At 47.7% G+C, this 21,942-nt stretch overlaps 1 protein-coding gene across 3 annotated transcripts; it reads left to right on the top strand.

Moving 5' to 3' along the window:
- The first annotated feature begins 28 nt into the window (after nt 1-28).
- On the top strand, nt 29-21,666 carry zmym2 (zinc finger, MYM-type 2). Of its 3 annotated transcripts, none has more exons than XM_068572305.1 (25): nt 29-111; nt 4,044-4,712; nt 5,247-5,415; nt 6,664-6,812; nt 6,958-7,106; nt 7,363-7,525; nt 9,300-9,512; nt 11,302-11,452; nt 12,115-12,230; nt 13,030-13,161; nt 13,394-13,544; nt 13,632-13,804; nt 13,889-14,054; nt 14,178-14,206; nt 14,280-14,415; nt 14,645-14,766; nt 14,862-15,033; nt 15,175-15,642; nt 15,812-15,927; nt 16,065-16,245; nt 16,340-16,482; nt 17,782-17,896; nt 18,753-18,995; nt 19,267-19,387; nt 19,663-21,666. In XM_068572305.1, the coding sequence occupies exons 2-25, from the start codon at nt 4,059-4,061 to the stop codon at nt 19,886-19,888; spliced, it is 4,458 nt and encodes a 1,485-aa protein (XP_068428406.1). In that variant the 5' UTR covers nt 29-111; nt 4,044-4,058; the 3' UTR covers nt 19,889-21,666. The 3 variants fall into 3 exon arrangements, with proteins under 3 accessions (XP_068428406.1, XP_068428408.1, XP_068428407.1); XM_068572306.1 differs by lacking the exon at nt 29-111 and adding an exon at nt 514-580; XM_068572307.1 differs by lacking the exon at nt 9,300-9,512.
- The last annotated feature ends 276 nt before the right edge of the window (nt 21,667-21,942 follow it).

Genomic DNA, 21,942 nt, shown 5'->3' with positions numbered 1-21,942 from the left:
ACACGATCTTTGGACGTAAAGCGGAAAGGAGTTCTACGTTCTGCGCACGCGCTCCCCGGGATTAATGTCAAGGCACAAAAGTGGCGCTGCGCGGCTCCGAGCTCTCCTCCGGTAAGCCAACATTCTCACTGACGCTTTTCTTTTGGTGGCCGTTTGCCGCCTCCCGTCTCCGGTAGCGTTCATTTCAGATCCCTAATGGCGGACAGCGGTGCTGTTTTCCTTTGGGAGGAGGAGGGGGGGGGGGGGGGGGGCAGAGGGCAGGAGCAGGAGGAAGGGGGGGGGGGGGGGCATTGTATCTAAATTACCCCCGCCCCCCTCCCTACACCCCCCTCCCCACACACCCCTCACGTAAACACGATGCGGGATTTCGTTTGCGCCACTCCGGGTTTTACGACACCAACGGTTCATGTGATACGTAGCGCGCGAGAGGGCGCCCCTGGCGGCGGCTGCGTGCGCGTGCTTGCCACTGATTGCGCCCCTGGCGGCGGCGGCGCGCACGTACTCGCCCGCTGATTGCGCCAGGCTGGACTCTGCGATCGACGGGGGCAACTTTCCAATTAAACTCCCCCCGGCGTCACAGGTATCCTTAAATTCGGGCTTCTTTTATTATTCAGATTTCCGGCATGTTTTGGCGCTACTGGGCATGTGCGGCACGAGGGGGCATAAACAGCACGAGGAGAGAGAGAGGAGAGGGGAAGGAGGAGGGGGGGGGTAGTGAAACAACACGTTACCGCTTGACTGTCACACATTGTTGTATATTAATGATTTTTATTTTTATTTAAAGTGTGTTTGAAAAAAAAAATTAACAATGGCGCAGTCTGTGCACGCGCTCCTCCCCCTTATACCGCCGCTAATCCAATGGCTGATTGCGCCAGGAAGAGAGCACCGGGGTGGGGGAGCGGAACGGGAACAGGCTGCTGGACCACGTTTCTGCAGGACCCCCCTCTCCCTCCCTTCACCCCCCAAAACCAGAAGAACTAAAAACTTGGAAGCCACCTCCAGTTGTTGTTGTGTTCACCTGGACGAGCTGCGCCAGCGCAGGTAGTTTTGTGCGCGTTGTTCTGCATTTTTAAAGTAGTTGAAACCTGCTCTCCATAGTTTTGGTACATGCACCGCAGCTGGGGAGGAGGGACGCCGGCCGAGAGGCTCTGCAGCCAGGGTCTGGCGCTGTGGTGGCCCGGTGTTGACCACCAAGGGCACCCGCGGAACAGGCTGTCCTCTAGTGGCTCTCTGAGCTGTGCAACCAGGCTGCGCATTAACGCACCCCCTTCTCAGCGGCATCCGCCTTTTTATATGATGGGAGGAGGAAGAAGAACGTCTGTCCGTGTTTATTAGTCTCTCTGCGCCGGTTGCGCAAACAGCAGCTGCGCGCCTCCAACCTTGTGACCTGCTTTTGGAGGAGGAGGAGGAAAAAAACATGGATGTCACTTTGCGTAAAAGCTGAGGTGGAGGTAAGAGGAGCACCTGATGTGGTTCTGGCGCAGATTATTTGCAGTGTTTTGTGGCGCAGATGCACATCCCCCTCCCCCCTGCGTCCACCTGGTGCTGACGTTAGAGGGAAGGTTGCACGTCGGAGCTCATTACTGCGGGACCCCTCGCTTCCGCTGCGCGCTGCATTGCAGAGTCTTTGCACACATTCTCCCTCCTGTTGGATGTGAGATCAAGAGATGTGATGCATTTATTTTTGCAGCTAGTGTGTGTGTGTGTGTGTGTGTGTGTGTGTGTGTGTGTGTGGGTGGCAGGGTGTTGCACATGGAGAAGATGTCCTTTGGGTGCTCCACTAGACACACACACGCTGTTAAGTTGCGTTATATATCTTCTCAAATGCACCATTTGGAAGCCCATTCTGGGGTTTTTTAACAGTCCAGAACGGCTCATTGATCTTGAATGTGATGCTGTTTTGGGCTGCACTTCCGGTCACGTGGTCACCGTGAACAGCAGCTCTGCTGTAATGCTGTCTGCTGTAATGAGGCGCGCAAGGTTTATTACTCACAAGAAGTAGATAAGTTTTTATCATAAAAATAGGCAAATGTGCAAAACTTGTGGGTAGATTAACGTCTTAAATGCTTTAAAAAATAAAGATAATGCGTAATTATTAGTAAAGCTCATTGTAACTGGACAGCTTTCTGTTAAATGTTTAAAGGGTGCTCGTTTAAAAGGTTCTGTGTGATCGATGCATGTTTTATCTTTGAGTCGTTGAGCAAATCAAACGTCTTCCAGTCCTGTCGACATGCTTTTAAAAGTTTTAAAAAGTTTTCTTTTGAAGTACGGCTGCTTTGTTTTAAACCTAAATACCTTTTTGTGTTTGTAATGTTTGCAGATTTGTCGACATTTTAGTTTGTGTACATCAGTCTGTGCATCTGGGATCAATGTAACCAAATGGCTTCATATATTTTTTAAACATTTTAGATGATACTCTCACTAGTTAAGGACTATTGGATTAGAGGTATTTGTTGTTTTGACAAGTGTACAGTAGTTTTTATAAAATTGTACTTCTAGTGAGGTTGTTCCCATTTAGTTATTGTGGAATAGATGAGCAGTATATACTTAGAAATAAAGAAGGTAAAAAAAAAGTAATATGTAGATTAATACAAAAAAGATTTAAATGTAATTGTGAGGATGGAGGGATGGATGTTCAGTAGCTTTGACGTTCTACTCATCTTTGTTTTGAGAAGTCACAACTGTAAGGGCTCTCAATGTCTCAAATGGAGAGTTGTTAAATGTAAAATAATTAATCTGTTTCCTCTGAGCCACCGTTGGCTGCCAGCCTACGGTGCCGGAGCCAAAATGGCCGCCGTAACGATGTCAAACCCAAAGACGTAGCTTCCTCTGTGCTCTCTGTCGCGGTGGAGGGGGTGCTCAGGTGCTCTGTGCTCTCACCTGTTGTGTGTGTGTGTGTGTGTGTGCTGCACCTGTCAGCAGGGACGTGTGATGTCACTGCTGTGTAACATGAAAGTGAGATGTTGACAAAGTGATCAACACAAAGAGCACACTTCATAATCGTGTCATTCATCCGTTGAGCTCCCAACACATTTATTAATTCAGTGAATTGGAAGACGTTTGAATGTTTGAATTGGCTCGAGGTGCAGCTTCACCTGTTGCTGTGGCAACAAGATAGAAGCTGTGTGTGTGTGTGTGTGTGTGTGTGTGTGTGTGTGTGTGTGTGTGTGTGTGTGTGTGTGTGTGTGTGTGTGTGTGTGTGTGTGTGTGAGAGAGAGAGAAGGGGGTGGGGGGAGGAAGTGAGAGGAGGAAGAGACACGATTAAGAGGAGGTCATTGTTTTTTACTGTGAAAGGCTACAAACCCTCAGCCGTCCTTCAACTTGTATTTATTAGGTGTATATATATATATTATTTATTTATTTATTTATTTATTATAGGGGGCGACTCCTCTGGTTGTATAGAAGTCTATGCTTCATGTGTTAAAGCTGCATTCTCTCTCCTGACCACCAGTGGGCGACTCCTCTGGTTGTATAGAAGCATGATGTTCATTTAGTACATTATGGTCATTTGGAGTCAAACAGGCCATAAAGCAGTGGATGCTTTAGGGGCGGGGCTACAAGGTGATTGACAGGTTGACATCAGAGACATCGCTCTCCAGTCTATATATGGTCACTTCCTTTTAACTGATTGTGTAAAAACAAGATGGCGACGCCCCAAGGGCAAAAATGCCGACTCATTTCCAGGTTTTAGGATGAGAAAGAAAAAAAACAACCAAAACTCGTGGTTACTCTCCAGCGGAGGAGTTAACTGAATATTATCTGGTTCTGCCTTCAGAGCTGAATGAAAAACACGACAGGTTTAGTTTTTATTGATCTGCTTCGTTGACTCCACCTCAGTACGTCTTCAGCCTCTGAAGTGACGCATAAAAACAGCCCATGAAGGTCTTTTTACACAATGAGTCTTCACCTGGCATATGGGGAGGGGGGGTGTCTGTGTGGTGGAGGAGGGGGAGGGGCCTCTGGGGACACCTGCGTCACCTGTGCAGCTGCCAGGTGATAATTAGCCGCGGCGTCCTAACCGGCTCTTGTTCGTGCGTCGCCAGGTGGTTGCGTTAGCGATGGACGGGGAGCCAGAACCGATCCCCGCCGAGGCGGAAGAGGCAGCAGGGGAGCGGGTGGAGCCCATGGATGCCACTCCCTCCCCCGAGCCGGCGGCCGCGCCCGCCTCCGAGGAGGAGGCCGGGGAGGCAGTTTCCATGGAAGAGGAGGAGGAGGAGGCAGGGGAGGAGAAAGGGGACGATGATGACGTGGTTCTCGTCGGGGAGGAGGACCCTGAGCCTTCCGCCGCCGCCGCAGACCTCCTCGAGCCGGCCGAGACCGCGGACATGGTGACGACCACGAGCCCGCCGGCATCCCCTGCGTCTTCCAGGCCGTCCCCGGTGGCGGTGGCGGTGGCCAAACCTCCCGAAGCGGAGCCCATCATCATTGACGACGAAGAAGAAGAGGAGGAAGAAGAGGAGGAGGACGCCTCGTCTTCCTCGCCGCCGCACGCCGGAGGAGGCTCCTCCGAGTCGCGCTCGCCAGGCGCGCTCAGCGCCGCCGAGCCGGACTCGGAGATCCGGATCGCCAGCGTCACCGGGCGGGACGGAGGCGCCGCGTCGGCCGCCGGGTCGCCGCCCGACACGCCGCCTCCAGCGGACGTCCAGGAGGACATGACGCTGGTCATCACCTCGGTGACGTCGCTGCAGGGCGGAGCGGCGGCCGTCACGGTGGTGAGGAACCTTATGTTTATCATCACACCTGTTCTACCTGAGACTATTGTTTATACCTGTAAATGTTGATTTATTCTATTTTAAATGCATGAAGCTTTTACTTTTGAATCCTTTATTAGTCCCTCAGTGGGGAAACACAAGAGACGCATAAATACAAACATCTAGTAATACAAATAAACAGTAATAAAAGACAACAGCAGCAATATTAAATATACAGACGGAATAAAAAAGTATATAAAGTACTTCAATGCAATGTAACCAGACTGACCATGAGGAACGTTCTCATTTACAGATTCTTTTATCGTTTAATTAACTTTACATTAATTAATGGAAAATGTAAAGGTGATTTCTTCAGAGTGGAGGTTAAACGATAACGTTTAGATTTGTTTGATGGGTCTGAATGAGATGTAGATAATGAGATGTTAGTCTTTTCCCTCACAGCGCTGCTTCTTATTTAGTTTTCCAGTGTTTTTGTCTCTTCACTAACCGCTCCTCCTCTTCCTCCTCCTCCTCTTCCTCCTCCTCCTCCTGCAGGAAGGCGACGGCCTGGTGGAGGAGAACGGGCTGCAGATCGGCAGCGCCTTCAGCCTGAATCCCGACGCTCCGGCCGGTCGGCCGCCCGCCTCCTTCAACCCTGGGCGGGGCTCCGGGCCGGCGGGCCAGCTGGTGCCGAACGGAGACGCCGGGACGCACGCCAGAGCAGGTAGCCGGGTTTTTCACCTGGAGACGCTGGAGGTGTTCGTGTCTTTTGACTCGAGCGGCGTTCCCATCGGCCCTCCTGCTCACGTGGAGCAGGTGGTGTCTTTGCTCTGGGGAAATGTGCCCCTCCTCTTTTTATTCTCAGAATGGAGGAAGAAGTATATGCCGGACACACAATGCATTAATTACACAGGCGAGCTGCAGTGAATGGAAACAAACCTCACGGGAACTTTCGCAGTCTAAATTCAGTCAAAAAGACAAAAAAAAAACCTCTTAAAACAACAAATAGAGCGGCTGTATGTAATCAGATTACTGCCATGCAAAGTAAGCAGAGTAACAGAGTATTACGTTTATTTGTGGAGAATTTCAACAGCAAAGTGCTTCACATGAATCCATGAAACATCATGCAAAAGAAAATATTTTAATACAATATTGAACATTTGTTTGAACATTAAAAAAAACAGTAAAACATTAAAATGCAAAAAAAATCATTACAAGTTTTAGTGCAGAAATTGATTAATATTCTTTAATTTGGCTTCTCTCCTTTATGCACCCGACTCCTCCCCCTCATGCGACCGGCCCCTCCCCCTCATGCACCCGACTCCTCCCCCTCATGCGACCGGCCCCTCCCCCTCATGCAGCAGGCTCCTCCCCCTCATGCGACCGGCCCCTCCCCCTCATGCAGCAGGCTCCTCCCCCTCATGCGACCGGCCCCTCCCCCTCATGCAGCCCTCCTGGCGGTTCAGGACTTTGTGTGTTCAGCATTCCTGTGTTTCGGCACACAGACTGCAGGTGGTGCTGTTCACTGCAGCTTCTCTTCCACAACTGGAGGATGAATCTCAGTTCACTTCCTCTTGAGCAGCCACTTCCTGCTGCACAGAAACATTTGGTTCTGCTGCAGATGCAACAGGTGTGAAGCTGTTCATTGAGGCGCGGTGAGACGGATGTGTGTGTGTGTGTGTGTGTGTGTGTGTGTGTGTGTGTGTGTGTGTGTGTGTGTGTGTGTGTGTGTGTGTGTGTGTATTCACATCTTCTTCACCTTTAGTACACACTGCGCCTCCCTGCAGGCAGCGCGCTTTGCATCAGGACACAAAGCACTTCATGTCATGGCGCCTTGACTCTGCTGCTCGTTTACCTGCTGCGCAAAGGATTGTGGGTCGGCACAGCCAGAAAAGGAGAACATCGTGGCGTGCAGTATGACTATAAATAAAGCTTGAGTTGAGACAGCTTTGGTTTGTTTCTCTCGCTGCAGACTCGTGGATCTCCCAGTCGGCTTCAGTTCCTCGCAACCAGAAGCAGACGGGGGTCGACTCCCCGTCGCCGGCCTCCTCCCTCCCCAAACCCCCGGGCCAGTCTTCCTCCTCCACTTCCTCCTCCGGCTCGCAGCCCCGGACCGTCAAGGTGACCCAGACTCGCACGTTTTATGTTTTTAAATGAACTTTAATCCAGAGTCAGAGGGCGAGTTTTGTGTTTGTGCGACGCGTTTAAAGAGCGCTGTGCAGACCCGTCCTGCAGCGACGTCACCGTGGTGTTTGTCTCCCTGCAGGTGACCTGCGCCAACTGTAAAAAGCCTCTGAAGAAAGGCCAGACGGCCTACCAACGCAAAGGCTCCACCCACCTGTTCTGCTCCACCACCTGCCTCTCCGCCTTCTCTCACAAGCCCGCCCCCAAGAAGAGCTGCACCATGTGCAAGAAGTGAGTCAAGCACCCAGAACCCGCGCTCCAGTTCAGGGAAAAGAACTGCTGGTGTGGTCTTTATGGGGATTCCCGTTTCAGTTTTTATGTTTGTTGTCATTTTCTGAACTATTTGTTGACTTTGAACTGTTTTTAATCTCAATATTTGATGAGTAACTTACGTGTTTTTCTAGCTGCACCCTATTTTCTAATGACCGGTGCACATTTTGTTCGCGTAGATATTTGAATGTGTCCGCATGGTGTGTGTTTCCTTCAGGGACATCACCAACATGAAGGGCACCATCGTGGCCCAGGTGGACTCCAGCGAGTCCTTCCAGGAGTTCTGCAGCACCGGCTGCCTCGGCGCCTACGAGAACAAGCAGAACCCGCCCAAGTCGGGGATCAAGACCAAATGCACCGTCTGCGGCAAGCTCACAGAGGTCAGTCCGTCCGATAGGCTCCTCCCCCTCCGTCTGTTCACCTGTCAGGCTCCTCCCCCTCTGTCCCTTTACCTGTCACTCCCCTACTGTTCGTCTACCTTTCGGACTCCTCCCCCTTCTGTCCCTTCACCTTGGCAGACTCCTCCCCTTCTGTCGTCCACCTGTCAGTCAGGGGGTTGAAAGGTAAGGCGGGCGTGACACCTGCAGTCGTCTCAGATCAGGTAGCACGAAGCTGAATGCAGGAGAATTTAATGATTTTAAAAGCGTGTAGAATTAAATGTTTTTAATCAATACCGTGATGTGTTCAAGGACAAACGTAAAGATGAAAATCTGAGAAGGAAAAAAAAGAAAATTCAAGCTTCTTGTTTAAAGAAAACAAGCTTTAATGAACGATCTCTTGCCTCCATTTCATTCCATCTGTCTCCTTTTATCATCCTCTTCCTCAGGCCACTTTACTTTCATTCAATATTCATCTCCTCTTCCTCCTCTTCCTCCATCTCTCTGTTCTCTCCTTCCTCGTCTTCTGTTATCCATTTATTTATTTGTCACCTCACCGTCGGCGTCTCAGCGTCTGCAGGAGGAGCCGCTCCCTCCCCTCAGACGCCAGAGAACCGTTCCTCCAGAATCAAGATGGAGAGTGCGTTAGTGTGTGCGTTAGTGTGTGCGTTAGTGTGTGCGTTAGTGTGCTGTTGTGTGTGTGTGTGTGGTGGTTCTGCATCGCCGTGAGGCCGCAGCTTCTTGTGACAGCCTTTTGCATTATTCATGTCCTCCTCCTTAATTTCCTTTGCATACGAGAGCGGCGTTAGTGACAAAGCCGTGACGCAGAGCACATAAACAGGACGACATTTTATTTTGAAATGAATATAAAAGAAATGTCTTTAGAGATTAAGATTTTAATAATGTAGGTTTTTAGCTGCAGGCTTCTCGTCGTTTTAGGATTGAAATGTTTAAATTCGTGTTCATTCATTTTGCACACTGAGACAAACAAGCGCATGCAGAGAGGCCGTTGTTCACCTGTTGGATTCACTGAGAAGTTTGTTTCTACGAGGCGGGAACTCTCCCACATTAAAGGCATAGCTGTGATGCTTTGTTGTGTTTGTTTGAGGTACTTCTACACAGATGGAGTAATGTTCTGCTGTGGACGTGTTTTAGACTCCTGGAAGAATCAATATCAGTTTAAATGAACGTTATATTTAGAATATTTTCACCGCTTTACAGTTCTAACGGGGGACTGAAGCCGCTCTCTGTGAGCTCTTCAAACACACCAGACTCCATTGATAAAAACAGTGATTTAAACTCTAACAGATGGAGGCAGCTGGAGACCAGCGGCACCTGTGTTCTTAGTCGGTTAGTGTTGTCAGGTGACTTTGGTGTTTTTAAATGTTGGTTTGGATTCACCAAATTGACTTTATAACACTCTGAAACTACCAGGTGGAGGCGGCGGGAGACCAGCAGCCGTGTGTCCCGTGAGCTAAAATCAGTGTTTTTCTCAATGGAGTCTGGTGTCTTTTGGAAAGAGCATAATTAGTCAGTTTCCCACCAGAAAGTGAGGTGAAAATATTGCGTTCATTTAACCGGATGTAGACTCAAGGAGTCTAGAGTACGTCCACAGCAGAACATGAGTATGCTGTGTGTACTGCAGTAGTACACGCAGTGTGTACAAGTACCTCATCCAAACTGTCCCTTTAGTGAACAAAGTGATGCATGATGGGGTTTATTTCCAAAGCGAGAGCTGAATGAAGTTCTTTTGCTGCGTTTCTCTCTCCGTCCACAGATCCGGCACGAGGTTAGCTTTAAGACCGTGACCCATAAGATCTGCAGCGACACGTGTTTCAACGTTTACCGCCGGGCCAACGGCTTGATCATGAACTGCTGCGAGCAGTGCGGCGACTACCTGCCCAGCCGGGCCTCGGCCAACCACTTCCTGCTGGTGGACGGCCAACAGAAACGCTTCTGCTGCCAGAACTGCATCAGGGAGTACAAGCAGGTACTGTGGGCTCCAGACACGCCCGCCAGGGAGCCCGGGGGCTCGAGTTCCTACGGACTCATTCAGTCGTATCCAGTTAGAACGACAGCTCTGCTCGACCCAAAGGGGCTGCAGCTGTTAATCACGCCGTGGTCAACCCTCCTCTTCCTCTTCAGTGCAGAAAATGTCTAAAAAATAGCTAAAAATATAGAAATATTTAAGAAATCGTTTACCATTGCTAAAACTAAAATATCCGAGTGAGACGACCTCAAGTGATGAAGACGTTTACGGCGTCTTTACGCCGCCAAAAAACAACAATGGCGACAAATATGGAAACTTCTTTTCATTGGTTGCAGCAGCAACAACAAAAAAATGGCGACAAATGTTGAAACTTCCATCCGTTGGTTGCCAAAAAACAACGGCTGAAATCCAAGATGGCGTCTTGACTTCGGGTCACAATGACGACCGGCCACGTCCTTTAACCGCCAGACTTTCCTCTGGCACTTGAAGGCACCGTGGAGACACGGGTCGCCGTCGTGTTGGACGTTCCACTCGTACGGTATCAAACCCCAAAAATAATGCAAGTGTTTGGAGGGATGGGAGGCTGCTGGACGGATGTTTCCTCTGTTCCAGCATTTAAATTATTATTGTTTTACGTCTGACCCGCTGTGTGTCTACATCAAGAGCTTTTACAAACTGAAGGCGAGTTATAAAGTGAAATATTTACCGTTCTGCACCTCTGGTGTCGTTGCATGGAGAAATAAAAGGTTCCCGGTCTTGCAGAAGATGCTTTTTTCCATCCAGTAATACGAGTATATCTGAAGCTCTCTCTTGTAATAAAAGGAGCGAAGAGAGCAGAACCAGAGGATCACAAAACAAACAGATGATCGAACACAGAGAGTTCTGAGTTTATCTGAAGCTCAGACTAAAGTCTGGATTCCTCCGACAGACGCTTTGAAACCCTTCATGTCTCACGATGAGCGTCGAGCTGTTTTTGTAGCTTTATGGTTTCTTCTTCTTCTTCTCCTTTTCTTCTTTTCTTCCTCCTTCGTTCCTCCTCCATTTCTTCTTGACGTATTTAAATCTGATCTGCTGTCCCAAAAGAAATGACCAAAATGGCCTCTGTCTTGTTGTAGAGTGGTTCTGATGAGTGATGGCGTCAGTGGCTACTTCATATTTGTTGGCTCATGTTTTTGCCGGTTTATTGGTTTTACTGTGAAGCTGCTGCAGCAGAATAAGCCATCGGCATCATAACCCGCTGCAGAATAACTCATGACAAATAAACAAATATAAGTTTAATTTATTGTGTGTGACAAATGTTGTAAAACAACATGGAGGCTCTAAAATATGTTCACTTCCTGACGTTCAGTCTGAGTTTCTCTGATTTGTTGTCACGTGACTGTTGGGCCCAGATGAGTCAATCATGACATCATAGTTTCACTGAGGCACTTACAATTTAATGATTTTTGCAGAATATTATTAAAGCAAACTGTTTATTTGCAGCGTGATTTTATTTTATACGCGTGGAATAAAAATGTTTGAAAAATATTACAATTTTATGCATCGTCTTGGCTGCTTTTGTTCACTGAAACGATGCGTTTAAGGACCAGTCGTAAAGATGGAAACCTGACGATAAAGTCGTCTTTTAAAGTTTTACACTGTGATAAACGGCTCCGGCTATTTAAAAAAAACAACTTAAGCATTCTAAATCTGTATAAGAAGGTTAAAGTTTTATTTGTATTTATTTGACATTAAATGAGCTAGAAGAAGCTCTTCTTGGTTCTGATGTTTCCTCCTCCTCTCTCGTCAGGCTCACAGTAAACTCGCGACCTGCCTGACCTGCAAGACGCTGATCAAGACGGGCGAGGTCCTGCACAGCCTCGGAGCGGCCGGCACCATGGGCTCCTTCTGCACCGTCAACTGCATGAACAAGGGCAAGCTGGCCACCACCTCCTTCATCAGTGAGTCACAGGCTGCGACGCGCAGATCCTACCTGGAACATTCAGTCGTGTTTTACTTCATAAAAACACTTCAAATGATAAGATGGAAGTTAAACATCATAATTCATCTCTAATATCTATTTTATATTAATGTGAGAGCATCTGGATTCGTTTTACTAGATCACACCTGAACGCATCATGAGAACGTTACCATTTACATTCAGCCAGTACTCGTGTTCACTGAGCGGAGCCTGAACGCACCATCATGTAACTGACGTGAACCATAGTAACTTTAGCGGTGCTGCTAACGTTACTAGCTCTCCTCCTGTTGGTTCTCTGTTAGCGGTGCTGCTAACGTTACTAGCTCTCCTCCTGTTGGTTCTCTGTTAGCGGTGCTGCTAACATTATTAGCGCTTGTTGGTCTAAACACTGATTGGTTATTTACAAAGTCACATGATCAGAGACTAGAGCAACATCCATGACGTCATAATCACATGATCTAAACGGTCCGCTACACATCTGGTCAGGGATGTGTTTTCTCATCCAAAATGTGCGTTTCACTTTTAACATTTAACATCATATTTTCAGCACATTGACGAGCTTTAATTGTGGTAAATGATGTCTAAAATGTATTTTTTGGGAGCGGTTTCTTTGTCCTGATGATTTTAAACGTCTGTGTGCAGACTCAGAGCCGTCGTGTCACTTCTGCAAGAGGAACTCGTTGCCGCAGTACCAGGCCACGCTGCCGGAGGGAAACGTCCTCAACTTCTGCAGCTCGCAGTGCGTCACCAAGTTCCAGGTGAGCGGCCTCTCCTCTGCTTTAGTTGGAGCCAAAACGGGGTTAATTGTTTGAGGGGAAGGCTGAGTGAATGGGGGACATGTAGTTCCTTCATTTGAACACCGGGTGGCACACTAACTTCCAGAAGGGCAGAAGTGCCTGCTAGTGGGAACAGGTGTGTATGGAAGCCCATTCCCGCCATAAAAAAAAAGAAATTCGGACCAGAAAAAAAAAGAAGAAAAAATTAGGACCAAAAAAAAAAGAAATTAGGACCAAAAAAATTAAAAATAGGGAGAAAAAAATATATAGATTTCTTTTCGTTGACAAAAATAAAGAAAACATCTAAGCAATACGTTATTTCATCACTTTGGTTTTACAATACCTTAATTTAAATGTAAATATGTATTGTTCATACAACAAAACAAGAAGTCCAATCTTGTTTCAATTCAAAATATCTTTTAGTAAATAACAAGAGCACTTGAATATAAAACAGTGCTTGCTTGGCAATATCAACCACCCGTAAGCCCTTTAAAGTAAATAATTCATTCAATATATGTGTGGACTTTGCATTTTACTCAGTTCTTAGAAATGGTCAATGGAAGGTCAACAATGTACTTTGTGTGTACATATATTAGCTACAATTATATTTAGGCTGTAATTGTAATTATGCCATTTGTAGTCAGTAGTCAAGTTCTCATTTCTCTCCTGGAATGAAACTTTTTTTTTGTTGAGTGCAGCCAGGTGCATCATGGGAGCCCGTCGGACAGGCCCGCTGCTCGTCATTGGACGGTTTTAATTTTCTTTTCTTTTTCTTTGACAGAACGCTGCTCTTCAGACGACCACCAACGGACAGACGGCGCTCTCCACCTCCAACAACGCCGCCGCCGTCCAGCTGAAGTGTAACTACTGCCGGGGAACGTTCAGCCTGAAGCCGGAGACGCTGGAGTGGGAGGTGAGAGGAGGCTTATTGATCCCGAGAGGAGGCTTATTGATCCCGAGAGGAGGCTTATTGATCCCGAGAGGAGGCTTATTGATCCTCAAACAAATGGAGAAATGTTAAAAAATAATTTACAGTGTTAACTTATCATATAGATTTAAATAAAAGCTTGATACAGAATCATTCCAATGTAAATGCTGTTTGAATAAATAATGACATTTATCTTCCTGCTGGTGTGCGTGTGCAGGACAAAGTGTACCAGTTCTGCAGCAGAACGTGCTGCGAGGACTACAAGAAGCTGCACTGCATCGTGACGTTCTGCGAGTACTGCCAGGAGGAGAAGACGCTGCACGAGACGGTCAAGTTCTCCGGGGTCAAGAAGCCCTTCTGCAGCGAAGGTACCGGCCTGCAGAACCCAGGGTTCTCTCTTTCTCTTGTTCATTTGTTGTTGTTGTTGTTGTTTACCTTCTCTCGAACCCCCCCAGGCTGTAAGCTGCTCTTCAAGCAGGACTTCATCCGGCGGCTGGGTCTGAAGTGCGTGAGCTGCAACCACTGCAGCCAGCTGTGCAGGAGGAGTCTGACCCGGCAGCTCGGCGGCATGACCAGAGACTTCTGCAGCGAGTCCTGCGCCAAGCGCTTCAACGACTGGTACTTCAAGGTGAGGACGCCACGGAACCAACGCCGCCGCGGTGGTTTAACGCCGCTGCGTTGTGTAAACGTCTCCCCCCCCTCCTCCTCTCAGGCGCTGCGCTGCGACTGCTGCCGCGTTCAGGGGAACCTCACGGAGTCGGTGATGTGGAGAGCTGAGATGAAACACTTCTGTGACCAGAACTGTCTGCTGAAGTTCTACTGCCAGCAGAACCAGCCCATCATGGTGACGCAGAGGGGCCCAGAGAACGCTGTCCACGGTGAGAGGGGGGGTTATGTAATTATATATTTTATATAATATAATGCAGAAAATGATCCTGATTAATGTATCATTAAAATATGTTTTCTTTTTTTCTAATCACATTTATTTTCCTCTTTTACAGGATATGAAATGCACGGAGCCAAACTCGGGGTAAGAAAAGTGTGTGTGTGCGTGCATGTGCGCGTGTGTGTGTGTCTCTGAGTAACTCCTCCTCTCCTCTCAGATGGTGAGTCAGGGCACGGCGCCGTACGGCGGCTTGATGAGAGACGTGAAGAACAAGGCGGTGCTCTGCAAGCCGCTCACGCTGACCAAGGCCACGTACTGCAAGCCGCACATGCAGAGCAAGCTGCTGCAGACGGGTGTGTGTGTGTGTGTGTGTGTGTGTGTGTGTGTGTGTGTGTGTGTGTGTGTGTGTGTGTGTGTGTGTGTGTGTGTGTGTGTGTGTGTGTGTGTGTGTGTGTGTGTGTTTTTATAGACTATCATGCTGAATTATTCAGTTTGCATGAGTTTCTACAGTCAATTCACACTGACTTGTGTTTATTTATCTATGAATTGTTCTCGTGTGTGTGTGTGTGTGTGTGTCCACAGACGTAGACGACGGCGTGAAGAGGGAGTACATTCCTGTTCCCATCCCCGTGCCCGTCTTCATCCCCGTGCCCATGAGCATGTACTCTCAGATCACCCCCCTCCCGCTCGCTCTGCCCGTTCCAGTAAGTGATGATGATGATGATGATGATGCTCGCAGGATGTTAACGGATGAATAAAAGCCGCTTGTCGTTGTTTTGACGCTCCGTGTCCTGTGCAGATCCCGGTCCCGGCCTTCCTGCCCACCACCCTGCAGGGGGCGGAGCAGATCCTGCAGGTCATCACGGAGCTGAGGAACAAGGAGAGCGCCGACCCCGCCGAGGCCGAGCTGCTCGCCGAGGCCGAGAGGATGGAGGAGGACGGGACGCCAGGAGGAGGAGAGGAAGAAGAAGGTACGAGAGGAGCTTGACGCACGTTTTCTTTTGAACGTCGAGGAAGGAAGAGACGGACTATAAAGTCACAAAAATACAGATTTAACAGAAGGTTCAGTTAGATTGTGATGATGATGATGATCTATCGTCTTTGTGTTTCAGACGTGAAGCTGGTGACGGTGAAGACGGAGAGCAGAGTGGAGGAGGCCTCCACCTGCAACTCTGAGGAAGAGGAGAAGCTGCAAGAGGAGAGGCCAGCCGAGGAAGAAGAGGAGCTGGAAGAGGAGACATTGAAAGTGGAGGGGCAGGAAGAGAAGCCAGCCGAGGAAGAGGAGAAGCCAGCCGAGGAAGAGGAGAAGCCAGCCGAGGAAGAGGAGAAGCCAGCCGAGGAAGAGGAGAAGCCAGCCGAGGAAGAGGAGAAGCCAGCCGAGGAAGAGGAGATTCAGGAAGAGAAGCCAGCCGAGGAAGAGAAGCAGGAGAAAAAAGAGGAGGAAGAGACGCCAAAGGAAGAAACGCCAGAGGAAAAGGAGGAAGAGAAGCAGAAGGAAGGAGAGGAGGAGGAAGAGACGCCAAAGCAGGAGGAAGAGGAGTACGAGCCCGACCTGGACCTGGAGGCCGACTTCCCTCAAGGTAAAACACCTGAACACGATGATGTCATTCAGGACAAATGATAAGCCTATAACACTATAACGTATAATTTAAGGCTATAACATGACTCCAGCATATGGTCCAGGTTAAACTGCTGGTCACTGAGCTGCTGCAGGTAAACTCACTTCCTGTTTCCTGTTTCCTGTCTCAGCCTCAGACCCGGTCCCGGTCCTGGAGGGGATGGACGAGGACTTGGGCTTCTCTCTTCCTCCCGTCCTGAACGAGGAGGCGGAGGAGGCGGGACCTCGACCCCACGCCAGGAGACAAGTACGCACACAAGCACAACAATAAGCGCACATGCACACACACAAAAGCATGCACGTGTGTACACGCACACTCACACACAAGCAGACACGCACATGGCTCACTCGCTCTGCTGCACCGTGACCGTGTTCCTGTTGCAGGGCCACAAAAGGCGGGCCCTGGAGGACGGCTCGGATCAGGCCCCGCCCACTTCCTCCCGTCCCGCAGACAGACGCTCAGGAGGACGATCGCTACCTCTCAAAGCTCGCTACGGCGTCAACGCCTGGCGGCGCTGGGCGCTGGCTCCTCCCGACCAATCAGAAGACGCCAAAGTAAAGCCCGGTAAGCCCGACGGGATCTCTTCATTGCTGCTTTTTTTTTTTTTTCATGACGTCCAGCGTCACGTCTGAGCAGCCGTCTGTCTGGTCCCCTGCAGCGCGCTCTCACAGCAACCTGCTGGCGCTGAGCGCGGAGGAGCTGAGCGCCGCGCTGTCGCGGTTCGTCAGGGAGGTGTGCCGACCCGGCGGGGAGCGCTACTCTCCAGACAGCATCCTCTACCTCTGTCTGGGGATCCAGCAGGTTGGTACCGAGCCGCCTTAGTCGAGGAGGAGGAGGAGGAAGAGGAGAGAGAGAGAGGAGGCATTTTACAAATGAGACGTCCTCATGTGTTAAAGCTGCGTTCTCTCTCCTGACCACCAGGGGGCGGTGACTCTTCTTCAATACACAATGATGTTTATTTAGTAAATTATGGTCATTTAAAGTCAAACAGACCATAATCAGGGGATGCTTTAGGGCGGGGCTACAAGGTGATTGACAGGTCAACGCCAGAGATATATATGGCGTCACTCCTCAGTCCAAATGTGGTCACTTTCTCTTTACTGTTTGCGAACCCTTTACTTGAGAAATGAGGAAGACATTGGTCATGTGATCGCATTTCCCCCATCAATATTATTATATATTTATATAATATATATCAAATATTTATTTAATGATATATAAATATATTTATATAATGCAATATATTATTACTTAATTATTAATAATATATATTTTGGATACATATATTTATATAATACAATATAATATTATTCTATAGTTATTAATTATATCTTTATATTTAAGAAATCTCCTTTTAGACGGTGAAATACTGACATATACATATATATTATTAATAATATAAGTAGTAATATTTACTAGATAAAAATGTTGGTGTTTCACCGACTAAAATTAGATTTCTTAAAAATAACATTAAATTATTTTTTACTTCCGGTGAATACTTCATTAGTCTCGCTTTGGTTCCCTGAGAATTCCTTCCTGTCCGTTTTAGAGGTAGGAACTAAAGTTAGGGTGCGTGTTTCCGGTCGGACAGAGTTACTGGTGCGCAGTCCTCGCTCCCTCGCACGTGAGCAGCAGCAGCATGATGGCTGCGCGGCGCGAAGTCTTCTGGAGGGAGACTTTACTGACGGAAACATGTAAGACTGATTCATTCAGTTTGTTTAAACTGACGAGGTTAAACATTTTATTTGTTTGACGTTTAAAACGAGAAATGTAGACTTTAAAAAAATAAAATAATCCGGGGTCTCGCCGCTGTACTTCCCAGTTTTTTTTTCCTTTTTAAAATTAAATACGTATATAAATGTCCTATCGGTTAGATTATTTGTAGGTTTTTGCAGAAATTATATTCTACGTGGTCTTTCTCAGCAGATTTGTGTCCTGTGATTATAACTCTTTGCTGTTCACATTCTGAAAAAATACAGTGATGATACATTTTAAATATGAGGACACCGACGCTTTGATCTCTGCACATTGCCGCCAGCAGTGTGACCTGGTTCCTTGTGGTAATTTAACGCGTTGTCGTCGTGTGTCTGTGTCTTGAAGCACCTTCACTCCAAAGGCCGGACGGATGACCTGTTCAGCGACCCGAGCTACCGGCAGTTCGGGGAGGAGCTCGACAAAGTGCTGAAGGACTGGCAGCCCAGCGTGCTGCCGGATGGTCAGTCTGGCTGTTAGACTAGTAGATTACATGCATAAATGTACTGTTGCACAAAACAAGACTTGTAAAAGTAGCTGCAAGAGGAAGCACGTGGGTTACCGTGCTCGTTGGCACCGCCTAGTGGCGGAGAGCTGCAGCTCGTTGGCACCACCTGGTGGCGGAGAGCTGCAGCTCACTCATGTCCCGTGATTAAAACTCTTTCTGCTGTTCACATCCTGATTCTTTGTGATTGCACTATGACGATTTATGAGGACACCACGAGTGAAATAAAACATTTAGGATGTTTTAATGTGTACGTTAAATACAGAACGTAGTTTTTAAAATGCTGCATTTATATATTTTTCCTCCAGAAACCCCAAAAAGTCGTAAAATGTATTTTGCAGCCAGATATTTACACACAAAGATCTTGATAAAAATATAATCCAAAAATGTTAAATATAAACTAATTTATTTAAAATATATATAATAGTAATATAGTATTAAACAACCATAATGAGGTGTGCATGCACATTCCTTGTAACATATATGTATTTGCATAAATTCAATGAACTAATATGAAGACCTGCATCTTCATAATCCTTTCAGCCTGTTAAACACGGTGCACTGTAGGTTTGATCTTAAGTCATAAAAGTTGCTTTTTCATAAGCAAAATATAAGTTTACATGATGCATTTGTGTTCATTAGTTTCTAGCGCTACAAAACTGAAGTTAAGTGAGTTTGCTTCCTGTTGATGAGTCTATTTGTTGATTAGTCATTAAAAGTCCTTGCGAGACTCCTCCCCCTGTACAGAGACTCCTCCCCCTGTACAGAGACTCATCCCCCTGTAACGAGACCCCTCCCCTGTGCCGTCCTGCAGGCTCGCTGTGGGGCCGCGTGGAGGAGCGCAGCCTGTGGAGCAGCCGGCAGCTCGGGCAGCAGAGTCCGGCCGCTCTGCTGCGCTCGCTGGTCTACCTGAACACCAAATACTTCGGGCTGCGCACGGCGGAGCAGCACCTGCGCCTCTCCTTCTCCAACGTGTTCGGGCCCGACGCCGCCCACCCCGCCGGCGAGGAGAGCGCCGTCTGCATCCGCGTGCCGTCCATCTCTCAGGAGCACCACGGTGTGTAAAGTGTATATGTATATATTTATAATGCATGCAAATCACACGCTTATTATTGGCTCTCGTGGATTAAATGTGAATATAATAGTTATAAATGTCGTGGAAGATGAGATTCATCATAACGTGATCAGTTTACAGCATTTTAAGTGTTGATCTGCTCTGTTTATGACTTTACATTGCTGATTAATTAGTTTATTTAATATCTAAATCTTATATGGAATAATTCTCATTATTTTCCTCCATAACAATCATTTGCGTTTTTGTCTTTCAGTGCAAACGGAGGCCAGGAAGCGGAAGCGTCCGCTGGAGGACGGGGACTCGGGAGGGCCGGCGGTTCGATGCCCGGTCCAGAAGCACGAGTGTCGCCTGTACGACCTCTACAGATCCAAGTGGTGCGTTCAAAGCTTTGCTCCTTCCCGCCTCTGGAGTCCTGTGATTATCTCTCCTTGCTGTTCACATCCAGACGTCTCGACAATGTTGAATGTTTATTTTTAAATGAGGACTCGGCGTGAAATAATGTCGCCGTTCACCGGTTCAGAACAAAAGACTCACACTCGTCTCCTTGCCTCCTTCCCTTCTGTCACACATTTCCATCCTCCCTTGATTCTTCCCATCCGCTGCCTCCTTTCCTTTCCTCGCTCCCTCCTTTCCTTTCCTCCCTCCTCAGCCCTGCGTTGCTGCGGGAGCGTCTGGACGTGTTCTACGTGCAGCCGGTCCCGGCCTGCGGACCCGACGACCCGCTGTGGTTCAGCTCCACGCCGCTGGAGCGCCGGCTCCTGGACAGCCTGCTGACCAGAGTGCTGCTGGTCCGGGACGTTTACACGGACACGCAGCGGCGGGACGAGGAAGACGAGGAGGAGGAAGGCGGCGGGGGGGAGGAGCCGACGCTTTGACTTCATTAGCAGAGCCATGAACTGTTGGAGGAAGAGGAGGGTAGCAAAGTGTCCTCCTCCTCACTGACTCGCCGTCTCCTCCTGGTGAGGATGAAGAGCAGCCTGAACTTTTACTCTCGCTGAGAGGAGGAGGAGTCACAAACTAGTCCTTTTTTATCTATAAATATATAAGACGAGGAGTAAAAGGGGCGGAGCTTCCGTTTGTTCTTGTGGAGGAAACAGATCCCAGGTCAGAGGAACGATGTTTAAACTTTTAGCACACAATCACGCTTTGGAGGGAGGAGAAGGGTCGCTCTGTAGGGGGGCGGGGCTTTGAGGTTTCAAGAGCCAATCGGAGGAGGCTGGCGTGTCCCGGCAGCTGATTGGTCGAAGCAGCGTCTTTTTTTGATGCGATCAGTATGTGCAAAATACACTTCATTTTAGGCGTCAATTCACAACTTCACATTTCATGTTTCTACTAAAAATCAGGATCTAATCCCTGAATATTAACACTGCTGCCAGTCGGAGACGTTTCGTTGGGTTTCTCCACAAAAAGCAGCGTTTTAAATCTTTTTCTTTGAACCTCAGCTCATAAGTTTGTTATGAAGTTCATGGTGGAAAAAGAAGGAAAATCTTCTCGGTTCAGCCGGTCGCTGGTATTTTAAACGTGAATCTTTGTAGTGAGTGAATCTTTGCCTCTTTGAGTCTTTCTCCTCCGCTTGAAGGTGGCGTTTCTGACTCTCCCGGCGCGTCCTGAACGCAGCTTAAAGTCCTCCTCCCTCCCACTGGGCGACGTCCTGGCTCCACTCCTCCACGTCGTCCCGCTCGCTGCTCTTCCTCATGATGCTCTGCTCTCAGGCGACACACACACACACACACACACACACACACACCTTCATAATGCGATGTAGCATCACCTGCGTACGAAGTGTAAATATCTGAAGCGAACCCACTGAAACCTGCAGCTGGAATAAAAACACGCCTCCTTTTTTAAAATATAAAGACTGATTATTTATTTAACTTGATGAGTTGGATCCTCTTTCCGTTGGCGACTCTTCCTTCACAACCTGCTGCAGCCCATCTCCTTTATAAATATATATATTTATACTCGTATATATATTTATATTCGGGCTAAACATGAAGGACACAACATTCAGAGCAATGTTTCTTGCTTTTTAGTTTAAAGAGCATTTCTACACAAAGAAAAGGCTTTTATTGTGTAAATGTTTTGGGTTAAACTTTTTTGGCCTTTTTTTATGATTTCATGTTTTCTACTATTCATTGTTTATTTCTTTGGGGTTTTTTTATTTTATTTATTTGGTTAAGTCTTTTTTATACTTTTTTTTTTCTCCTGAATGTGGCAATAAATTTGGACGTCGTGTCAAGTTTAAAACCAATTGAAGGATTTTTCTTCTGTATTCCTTCATTAAATATGTTTTTCACTCTAATAGGATTAATGTTTATCTGTAATGTTCCACGCTTCCCCTCCACATGGTGCACGTCACCGTTGAACACAATGTTTTGACTTTAATGAGATTTCCCCTGACGGAGGACTGAGAAGTGCAGTGTGATGTTTCAGGATCGGCCCCTTGTAGAAGCCGGCCTGGATCAGGAGACCCCGTTTAACCCGGCCGACTCCCTTTGTACGGTTATTATTTGGTATATTTTCCCTGCTGGACTCGAGGCGGCGAGCGGTCGATGCCTCACGTGAATGTGCCTATCTGTAAATACTGAAGTGAGTCTGAAGCTGTGTGCTGAGCGGCTCACGGTCGTGTTAAATAAATGATTTCCTTTTCTAACCGGACTCTCCAACGATGCCTCTTCATTTCAAGAGTTTGAAGGTGTTGAGCCGTGACCTTTGACCTCCATGTCAGCGATGGAGACGTCCAAGTTTTACTGCAATAGTTCTTTAAAGTTTAACCTTCCTGTTGTGTTAGCTTTCTCTTTGCATCTTGTGTTAGCTTTGCGTTAGCATCTCTTGCGTTAGCTTTTCATTTCTTGTTAGCTTTCCATTACCATCGCTTGTTAGCTGTCTGTTAGCATTTCTTGTGTTTTACATTTCTATCTCTTGTGTT

The sequence above is a fragment of the Clinocottus analis genome, unplaced genomic scaffold (assembly GCF_023055335.1).
Source record: "Clinocottus analis isolate CAN_PGR_092001 unplaced genomic scaffold, fCliAna1.0.p SCAF_12, whole genome shotgun sequence".
NCBI classification, from domain to species: Eukaryota; Metazoa; Chordata; class Actinopteri; order Perciformes; family Cottidae; genus Clinocottus; species Clinocottus analis.
This window is presented reverse-complemented; position numbering and strand designations above follow the sequence as displayed.

Bases quoted from the DNA above. Each gene is read 5' to 3' on its own strand.
- zmym2 (XM_068572305.1), top strand. From the start codon at position 4,059: ATGGACGGGGAGCCAGAACCGATCCCCGCCGAGGCGGAAGAGGCAGCA. The intron at 4,713-5,246 runs GTGAGGAACCTT...CTCCTCCTGCAG, and splicing joins GAGCGGCGGCCGTCACGGTG to GAAGGCGACGGCCTGGTGGA. The intron at 9,513-11,301 runs GTACTGTGGGCT...CTCTCTCGTCAG, and splicing joins GCATCAGGGAGTACAAGCAG to GCTCACAGTAAACTCGCGAC.